Here is a 10,827-nt window from a genome sequence, read left to right as displayed (position 1 = left end):
TGCCTTGTTAGTATTGAGGCCTGTGATGGCAGAAAATACATCAGCTGAAGAAATTTTAATGTCAGCCATGAGGAAGTGAGAGGGGGGAAGTGAACTAGGAACAGCATGAGAATCGTCTAAGGTGGAATTGGAGGAGAAAGTCTGAGCGAAGAGATCTGCTTTATCAGTAAAAGAGATAGCTGCAGAACCATCAGAGTAGAAAATAGGAGGGAAGGATGATGAGGTAAAAAAGTTGATAGAAAGGTTTTTGGCAAGGTGCCAGAAGGAGCAGGAAGAATTCGAGTTGGAGAGTTGAGAGCATTTAGTAGGGATGAAATTATTTTTAGCACAGCGAAGAACAGACTTAGCATGATTCCGGGCAGAAACATAAGCAAGATGTGATTCAGCGGTGGGTTGGCTCTGGTACCTTTTATAGACCCTCTCCTTGTTGTGGACAGCATTAGAACAAGCGTGGTAAAACCAAGGCTTTCTTGCATTAGTCAAAGGATATGTGAAAGGAATATATGCTTCCATGCCCAAGAGAATAACCTCCGTAATGTGTGAGGCACACTCAGATGGCTCCTGGCCATGGAAGCAATAATCATTCCATGGAAAATCAAAGAAGTACTGCCTGAGGGCCTCCCAATCTGCATCTCCAAGTGCCACAGACAACGTTTCTTTGAAGGGTCCACAGGCCGTACTGGAGCAATAGGACAGGTTAAGGTGATAAGGTTGTGATCGGAGGAGCCCAACGGAGAGAAAAGATTAACAATGTGAGCAGAAGGATTAGTTGTAAGGAAGAGGTCAAGTATGTTGGAGCTCTCTCCAAGGTGGTCAGGGGTGCAGGTAGGATGGTGTACAAGCTGCTGTATGTCATTAAGGATAGAAAAGGTGTAGGCTTGTTCACCAGGTGGATCAATGAAAGGAGAGGAGAGCCAAAGGTGGTGGTGAACATTGAAGTCTCCTAAAATTAAGATTTCAGAGAAAGGAGAAATGGATAGAATGTGTTCCATCATAGAAGTAAGATAGTCAAAGAATTTTTGATAGTAGAATTAGGGAATAAGTAAACAGCGCAGATATATTTAGTCAGAGAATGACAAGATTGCCGAAGCCAGAGTGTAGAGAATTCAGAAGAATCAAGTTCAGGAACACGAGAGCAAGATAAGTCATTGCTTATATATACACAGCAGCCACCTTTGGCTTTTAAATGAGTATAGAGATAGTAGTCGGATACAGAAAAGGGTTTGCTGTCAGTTGCCTCAAACAGCTGAGTCTCAGTTAGAAAGAGAAGGTGAGGTTTAGAGGAGGAGAGGCGGTGCTCAACAGAGCGAAAGGTAGAGGATAGGCCACGAATGTTGCAGAAATGAAGATGAAGTGAGTCAGACAGTTGTTCCAGGCAGCTCAAGTCGTCACCGGGAGAGGGGCGGAAAGTGGGGGCATTTATGGTCCTCCCTCCTGAAGAGTCCGAGGCTGGGTGTTCAGACGCCATAATTTTGTTTTTTAATTTTGGAAAAGGAAGTGTAGTGTGTACTGTGCATGTAGTCTGGTGTAGATAGTTAGAGAAATTTGTATTTGAGAGCATGCTGGCCTTCTCTGTGTTACTGAGACACTGAAAAAGTTCAGCAAAGGGGGATAGTCAGGACCGGGTCCTTAGGGTTGATGAAACGGGAGCTCCAGCTCTCCCTGTCATCAGCTTTCCATCCACCTCGGGAGTACTGTACCTTGGCGGTACAATTTTTTAAAGAGGAACCGAGGAATCCAGGGTGGCCTTTACTTTTGATGCCATTGTTGGAGGAGATCGGCCCCTGGCAGGGCAGCATTGATAGGGAGTCGGGAAAGGGCGTCCACGTTGGTGTGGAGTTTGCCGGGGTGGTACGAGATTTCATAGTTAAACTCCTCCAGAGTTTTGCACCACCTGATGAGCTGTGCATTGTGGGTGTCAAACTGTCGCAACCACTGGAGGGACTGGTGATCAGTGATGATGGTGACCTGGGTCCCTGATAGGTACGCCCACAAGTGCTCAAGTGCCTAGACAATACCTAGGCACTCCCTGTTGCTGGCAGCGTAATCCTTTTCCCCCTGATTTAAGGTATGACTGGTGCAGGCGATGATGTGTTTGTAGCCCTCTTGGACTTGTGCCAGCACAGCCCTGATTGCAATGAGGGAGACGTCTGTGTAGAGCTGAAATGAAAGGGTGTAGTCGAGGAAAGTGACGACAGATGTGGATATGAGCTTATCCTTAAGTTGTTGGAAGGCGGCTCATCTCTCATCTGCCAGATAAACGGCTCTCCCTTTCGGATCAGGTCGTGGAGGGGCTTGGCGATGTGCGCGAATCCCTTCACGAAACGGCGGTAGTAGGAAGGCAGGCCGAGGAATGCTCGGATTCCATGGACATCGTTGGGTGAGGGAATGTCCGTGATGGCGCGGAGTTTGTCGGGGTTGGGAGATATGCCAGCCTGGGAGATTACATGCCCCATGAATGAGACGGTTCTGGCTGCCAGGACGCACTTGGAGGGGCCGAAGTTTGAGGCCTGTCTGTCAGATTCAGAAAAAAAAACGGCAGAGGCGCTGCAGGTGGTCAGCCCAGGTCTGGCTGAACACGATGATGTCATCCAAGTACGCCAGACAGATCTCCCATATAAGGCCAGTGAGGATGGATTCCATCAGTCTTGAAAATGTGGCAGGGGCATTACAGAGGCCAAAAGGTAAAACATTAAATTCATTATGTTTCCCACTGCTGGTGGAAAACACAGTTTTGCCTCTGTCCTCTGGTCGCACTGGAACCTGGCAGTACCCTGGCTGGAGATTGAGGGTGGAGAACCAGGAGACGCCATATAGGGACTCTTGGGAATCGTCTATTCACGGGAGCGGGGTGACGTCCTTGATAGTGACGTCATTGTGCCGGCAGTAATTGACGCAGAACTGCACTGTGCCATCCTTTTTCTTCACGAGGATGACGGGGGAGGACCAAGGGCCGGTAGAGGGGGAGAAGACTCTGGCTTCAATCGTCTCCTGCACCTGACGGTCTTCCTTTTCCCGTTGCTTGGGGTTTTTCCGCCCGGATGGCTGTCGGATTGGTGGGCCCGTTGTATGGATCTCGTGAGCTAAGTAGGTGGTATGTCCAATGTCAGTGGGTCCTGCCGCAAATAGGTCCTGGAAGTCCAGGAGAAGGCGGCAGAAGGTGTCGGATTGGTGGGCGGAGAGATGGTCAGGGATAGGGGGCAGAGGGGCGGGTGAGCAGGATGGGAAAGTGGCACAGGACTCGGCTTCTTCCATCTCTCCGATTACGAGCCTTTTCGGGAGGATGAAGGGCGAGGGAGCAAGATTTGCAATATGGACTGCCGAGTGATGAGGGGGAAGGAACGCTGAGGGCAGGAGGCAGGCCGAGAGGGTTTTGGGCAGAAGGAGGGGGGAGAATAGAATGGAGGTACAGTCAACAAGAGTTCCACCTGGACCACCAAGTCGCAGGTTATGGCTAACGTGTCAACAGTGTGTGTGTGTGTTCGTGTGTACATGCCCAAGAATTTATCGAATCATCAAGCTTCCTCTTTGCCGTATTATATTATTATGTGGTCGTTGTATTATGCTGTGATATTAGCTAATAAATGCTGTGTGATTGGTATAATGAGCTGTGCACTGTGCTGTTTATAAACTCTGATTTATATAGAATAGTTCTTTTATCTTGTAGCGTGAACCACGATACAGGTTGAGTTGTGGTTCAGAAACAGTGAGCAAGTTCACCCATAAATGGCGCGATGTTTCTGAACTACAGCTCATCCTGTATCGTGGTGCATGCTACAAGAGAAGATTTATTTTATATAAATCAGACAACATAGTGCACAGCTCATTATCCCAAACACACTATTTATTAGCCAATATCACAGCATAATTCAATGACCACATAATAATATAATATGGCAAAGAGGATGAAGCTTGATGATTCGATAAATTCTCGGGCATGTACACACGAACACACACACACGTGCTGTTGCCACGTTAGCCATATCCCGCGACCAGGTGGTCCAGGTGGAACTCTTGTTGACTGTACCTGAGGGCCGGTTAAGGGGGACCCAAGCCTTGTGATGGCGGTGGCGTGCAAGTGCAGACGGCCCTCATGGGAGGTGGGGGGGCCAGGGGGTTTCTGGAACTGGAGCTGTCTATTCTGGCAGTCGATGATGGCACCCAGCTTTTGCAGCAGGTCCAGACCCAGATAGCCGTCATAGTTCCAGCAGGAAGAGTCGAACGCAATATATTGGTGCATTGCCAATGCCGGCTGATGGATGTCAACACGGAGGGACCGTTTCCACACGGATCGGCAGGGGGCCATCCCCCGCGTCCACCAGGTGAGTAGCCGTCGGGAGTAGCAGGCCAAAGGTCGACTTGTGACCGGAGAAGTAATGGCTATATAGGCAAGATCTGGCTGCTCCCATGTCGACCAGCAATCTGGCTTTTACCCCGTTCAGCTTCATCTTGTGGTAAACTGGGGGGCAGTATTTAAGGGAAGTGGCCCCCGCCACCATAGGAAGGTGCAGGGGAGGTCCTAAAAATCCAAATGTCGGGGGCCTCCTTCTTCTTCCTCTGGCTCCTGCTCCCTGGGTTCAACTTCCTCTACGGGGTTGGGTTCGTCGTCCAGCTCCTCATTATCTAGGGAGAAGACTTTATGCCTGCCTTGGGTGGTGGTTTTTCATCTGGCAGCCTTTAGTTGGTCCCTCATGTCGTGCAGAGGGCATCAGGAACTGCAGGCAGAGAACTCCCAAAGGTTGACTAGGATGAGGTTGGGGTTCTCCTTGTGACTGGGGCATCGGTGGGTGGGGTGTACTTTTGGTAGGCTGGGTGCCAGGGTGGAGCTGGTGTAGGGCATGGGTGGGCGTGGCTTGCCTGGGGGAGGCGGAGCATTTGTGGGAAACTTCTTTACCACATTGATTTGCTGGGGTGCCAGGGGGGAGGTCAGGAGGCGGCATATCAGTTGGATATCCTTATCCATGTCTCCTGTAGGGTCATGGATTGTGAAATGCTCCTTCACCATACTAGGGAGTACTCTCAAGGGAGTATTGAAGGTGTATTGTTCCCGGGTGTCATCATCCGCCTCAGGGTAGGCAGTAGTGACCAGGCATCTAGCCTGGATTAGGGTATCATCCAAATTTCCATCGAAGGTTAGGCTATCCAATTGGGACAGTGCTACTACTTTCCCTAGTGAGGGAGTGATGGCTTGAATCATGGGTTTTGTAATATTTTGCCAAGTGAGCTCCGGAACGATTTTTGGTGCTATATTAGCTGCCGCTTTGCCTAGTAATGGGAGTGTGACTGCGATTTTTTGCTCATCGTCCTCGAATCCGATATCCAGCAAAGGTTTAATAATTGCCAGGTATGTGTGAATATCATACTGTTCGGGGTCGAATTTTGGTAATCGCGCATGCGGTTTAGTTGCCATTATGACAGTATTTCCTGATCACCTCTCTCGTATGCCCGAGTAAGAACCACCACTGTCCACCAATGTAATGCTAGGTGTTTTAGGGTCGGCTTCCCGTCCTTAGAGCACCTAGTGAATAGCTGGGTTCTTTTTCTAGACCGGAGCTTGGACAAATAAGAGAGAGGCAGGACACAAAAACTCAAGGCAACACATTACATGTGTATTACTAAATCTTACATAGGAACGAGCAGATGTCACAAATACAAACAAGCTGGACAACTATAATTCTTGGGCTGCAGATATGGAATAATAGTATCACGCACGATACTGTACAGGACCAGATTGGTTAGGGTGAACGACACTTGAGCTAGACACTTATGTTGGTGGGGGGAGTTTAGATTTCCTAGGCCGGTGGTGGTGGTTGTCTGATTTCCCAGGGTAGCATTAATATTTTACACTGGGTCTAAGCGTGGTCTTACCGAGATGTGCCGTCACTGTGGTATAGAGTGTTCACTGTACCTTGGCCCATAGATCATTATTACACTACTTTACTATGTACCCAGGCGGAGCTGGCGGTAATGGGATTTCAACTCAGGGGCCTATGTATGAATTTCATTTGATACGGCGACACTGTCCACTATAGTAGGCCAGTCCTTCACTGTCTTACTATTGCACTATCTTTTTCCACCACTTTCTTTTATGCTCTAACCACCGGCTCACTTTACTCTGTCACTCCTACACTGTCTTTATGCGGTGTGTGTTCACTTTCACTCACTATCAGTGTAAAGCTTGGAGCTGTTATCCCACCGGTATTCACCAGTGTGATGCTAAGAATTTTTATGCCACTGGCTGACACCAGTGTAAAACCTGAAACTTATCCCACCAGTTAACACCAGTGTAATGATGATAGGGGTATGTATTTTCTTACCTGTTGTGGGTACTGATCAACTCACCCATGGATATACAAATGGTACTCGACTTAATATAGTGGATGGTAAATATTTATGAAAAGAATGAATTGTGGTAGCGTTTGTAGTTTTTGGCCGAGTTTAGATTTAGTCGGTATCTCAGGTGGTTGTCGTTCCCTCAGCGAAGGAATCTTGAATTGGAAGGGGAGTGAATTTGGCTTGAGGACATAATTTCCTTGATTAGGTATACTAATAAAGAAAAGAAAATGCTATATACTTTACTCTACTTTAATAATTCTGTTAATTTCCACAAAAACATTTTTTATTACATGACCCTTTTTAGTATGAGAAGATTGTAAATGTTACTAAGACTTTTGGGTGATCATTCCTCTAACATTATTACCAGACGAAACAATTTGATACACGCGAGGTATGGAGTCGTTGTACTTTACTTTCTTCTTTGGCCGTTACTCTTGGGCTCAACAATGGCCTCAAGACAGGGACACTTTTACGGGTATGATTTGTCTGTTCGGGCTGGCATAGCCTCGAGTCAATAAGAATGATTATTTGTGTTCATCTTTCACCCATATAAGGTATTCTCCTCATATAATTTTCTCGGTTCCCACATCGTCAGTATTTTTTTTACAGTTCACCATCAACAATGTTATATAATCACTAGAAATACATAATCTCTCGGGCCTGTCTAGCCTCGAGGAATAATTCAAAAAAAAAGAAATACAATCACCAGGAACACCTCAATCACTCGGGCTTGTTTAGCCTCGAGGTACAACTCAAATATCACATTATTGCTCACAATCAGTAAGTTCCCTTCCACGCTCCTGATTATATTTTTTTCTAATAAATTAATTTTAAAGAAAGAGAACAGTTAAGGAATTTGAATTTTTCCTTTCCGTTACAGAACATATCACTTTTATATTTCTATTCCTTATCTACAAAAAAAAGTTCACTTGATAGGATCATTAATAACACATCAACTACCTTCGGTTTGTAAAAATAACTCGTGAGTAGTGTAAGTGTAAGTGTAAAAGTCTATGGGCAATACTTGGGAATAATGGCGTGCTCACACGGACGTCGCCGGTGTCTGGGGAACTAAACGAACGTCTGTTACACACGATGTCTGGGCAGCAAGTCACTCTACGTTAAACTCTCAACAATATTACTTCATATAGTCCATAATAAGTAAGGATTAAACAAAGAAAAAGAGGGGGAGGAAGAAGAAATGTGGACGACTCACCTGAACGAACGTCTATTAGATACGATGACTGGAGCTCGAGTGACTCCGTCGGGCACGCTAGCGACGCCACTGCTCAAGTCAAATGAGATGGTGTTTTTGAAATATGGTGGGTTTCAATTCTCTTTACAATTTATTTAGCAGTGTACCCATGACGCCAGGACTTTTGATTGAACTGGGGAAAATTTGGGATTTATTCCTTACTTAATTTAGATACTGATTCTATTATTATCTCAATTTGAATTTGAGAGCAGCTCATGCCATCTATTGACGGCCAAGATAAACGGGACTTTAAATCCTCACAAAATGACATTATTTAGGCCTTTTGGACTGCTAATCTTACATACTTGTGTTCTAGCAGCTTCATTAGCAAACATTTCACAACTAGGTTACGGAAAGAATTGTATATTCATCATTACTCTGTTTAAGGTTTAAACTCGGCGCCCGGCAACGACGCATAAAGGGAGGGGATAAGCTGCTCGCATGTGTCTTTCATTACTCGGCTTGACTGAGGAATTCCCATAGCTCAACATCCACAATTACATCACCCACTGCATAGATACAGAGATACATACATGTAAAAAATAGAGTTAGCCCTACAGTAATCATTAATATACGAATTACTACTTAGGGTAGGAACTTATAAACTAATATTCAGGTTACACCCTATCTAACTTAAAATTACAGTACTACTAAACACATATATGAATATCAAATGTGTGGCACTACATCAGGTCAGACGTGTCACAGTCAGGCGCAGGGGCGGCGGTGGAGTCTCAGCCTCCTTACTGACGGGGCTGGGATCTGTCAGGGGCGGCTAGGTCCCGGGGGAGGGGGACAGCACGTAAGGGCGTCCTCTCTCGTCCGGGGCTGCTGGGGGCGTAGGGGCCTGAGGCTTTTGGGCTCGGGGTGGGTGTCTGGCCCTCTGGGCCGGGGCCAAACAGTCGCCTGAACTTCTGAATCAGGCGCCTGACGGAGGGTGAGGATCTCCGGTGTCTGAGTGCAGGGAGGTCCGGCCCGGGAGTCTGAGGGGCGGTTGGGAGGCTGCAGTCCCCGAAGGATGGGGACACCATCAGGAGTGAGCTGCGGCGTTGGCTGGCATCGGGGTCCATCAGGAGTGTCTCCACTGGCTATAGGGAAAAGAGCCCGGTGGTGGTCACAGGTGCTCTCCAATACTCCTCCAGGCTGGGGGCTCCTTCCAGGTCGTGGGTAGGTGGACCGGGCTCAGCGCCTGATGAAGGAGTAGCTTCAGGCAGTCTCTGGCTGTAGGGCCCAGCTACTGGTCGTGGCTGTCTCGAGACACCCTCGGAGCGGATACCGGCCACCTCCTGCAAGAGGGTAGAGGGAGTACAGGTCGACTCTTCGGGGGCACCTTCAAAGCGGCTTCTGGCCATCTCCTGACAAAGGCGGGAGTGGCTTCTGGCCATCTCCTGATTGACCTCTGCAGCGGCTTCAGGCCGTCTCCTGTAGGAGGGGGAGCAGCTACAGGCCGTCTCTCCAGGGACACCTTCAGAGTGGTTCCAGCCGTCTCCTGATGAAGGCGGGAGAGGCTACCTGCCATCTCCTGATTGGCCTCTGGAGCGACTTCGGGTTGTCTCCTGTAGGAAGGTGAGCGGCTTCAGGCTGTCTCCTGATGAAGGCAGGAGTGACTTCAGGCTGTCTCCTCTTTTCCTCCAGAGTGGCTTCATGCCATCTTCTGTAGGAGGGGGAGCGGCTGTAGGCCGTCTCCTTGTAGAGCACCTTCCGAGCGGCTTCAGGCTGTCTCCCTGTTTCCTCCAGAACGGCTTCAGGCTGTCTCCTGTAGGAGGGCGAGCAGCTACTGGCCGTCTCAGGGGTGCTGTTAGGAACTGGAGAAACAGTTCCACCCCAGTCTGATCTGTGGGCAGCTCGCCCGGCATGTCGCTTGTATTCCTGCTATGGTGGCGGATGGCGAGTTACGTCTCATAGAGGCGCGTGGCCCGGGTAGACTTAGGCCGTTTCCACCAGGAGCTCATTCGCACTGTGTACATTCCTCCGTGGGCTTCTTCTGGTGGATTGTTGCTGTCTGTTTCGATGTCCTGCTGCATTTTAAGAACTAACTAGGAGGTACTTCAGTTACTCCTGCGCGAGTATCAACTCATCTGTATTTGCCTTTATGAGACCATGGTTGGAGGCTGAGTTTCCTTCTACTCCAAGAAGCTATATAGTTATCCAGTCCCCTCTTTTAGTGGAGTGCAATTATCAAGATGGACGTGTCATTCTGTGCCATACAGATATTCTGTTGACTTCTTTTACTGTTTGGACCCTTGTTCAGGTAGTGGCTGTTCAGTTACACCTAGTGAGATGAAACACGTTTTCTTTTAGGTAATATTAATGGACATCATTCTTTGTAAGACAATATTTTTAACACCTGAGGTGATCATTGGGCTGCTTTAGTTAAGAATAAGGATTTCTTCTATCTATAGAAGACCCTACGCATTCTCATGTACAGTCTCCAGCAAAAGTCGAGCGACCGGCTTGACAAGCTGGTTGGTATATGTGGCACCGCCGCACCCTCAGTTTCACCCCCCCCCTCCCTCGTTCCCATTCATTCGTCTACCCTCCACCTTCCCCATATTCAAGGGCAAGAGAGTAAGGCCTTGTCGCATTGTCTCAACCACTCTTCCGTCATCCATTTGTCTTGGGAAATAGTGGTTTTGTTATGATAACGAATAAGAACACAATAGTTATTTACACACCACGATCTGAATGCAGGGTAATATAAAATAGCAGTATATTCGTATGACAGTGAGCTCTGTAATCATACAATATATCATTTTGACGGTTGTATCCAGTCAGTGTGTAACATTAAACAGCTGGAAGCTATAAGCAGATGTTTAGTGGTCGGTGGTGTGCTCCTTCCCTTACTCGACCTAATCACTGTTACTTTACAAACTCTATTATAGGTCATTATCATTAGTTACTACTAATACCCCATGTGTGATAATAGCAAAGTGTTTCTGATAAGGAAAACACATGATCAGTATTATCTTGGTTATTGATGTCTTAATACATGATATCGGATAACGTTGGGCAACAGAGACTGGATGACAACTTGTCTGGTGGTTAAACCGCCTAAGCTGGTCAAGCCGAGGCCATGACGTGGTTGCTGGCATTACCCAAAGTCGGTTAGTATTTAGACGCCATTCATTGCTGTTGACAGTATTATATGTATCAAGGTCAATTTCATACACAGGACAGCCAACAGTAGAGTGAGCCGCGTGGTGTGCTGACCCCGCGCACACCATACAACCAGGGCC

At 47.6% G+C, this 10,827-nt stretch overlaps 1 protein-coding gene across 1 annotated transcript; it reads right to left on the bottom strand.

Moving 5' to 3' along the window:
- Positions 1–2,838: 2,838 nt before the first annotated feature.
- On the bottom strand, positions 2,839–3,255 carry LOC145406144 (uncharacterized). The gene has a single exon (XM_080277341.1). It carries the CDS (start codon positions 3,253–3,255, stop codon positions 2,839–2,841), a length of 417 nt encoding a protein of 138 aa, XP_080133467.1.
- Between the last annotated feature and the right edge of the window lie 7,572 nt (positions 3,256–10,827).

The sequence above is a fragment of the Coenobita brevimanus genome, chromosome 69, assembly GCF_032717465.1.
Source record: "Coenobita brevimanus isolate Jiangsu-jjx chromosome 69, ASM3271746v2, whole genome shotgun sequence".
Taxonomy (NCBI): Eukaryota; Metazoa; Arthropoda; class Malacostraca; order Decapoda; family Coenobitidae; genus Coenobita; species Coenobita brevimanus.
Note: the sequence above shows the minus strand (reverse complement) of the source record. Positions and strands in the feature narration are given on the sequence as shown.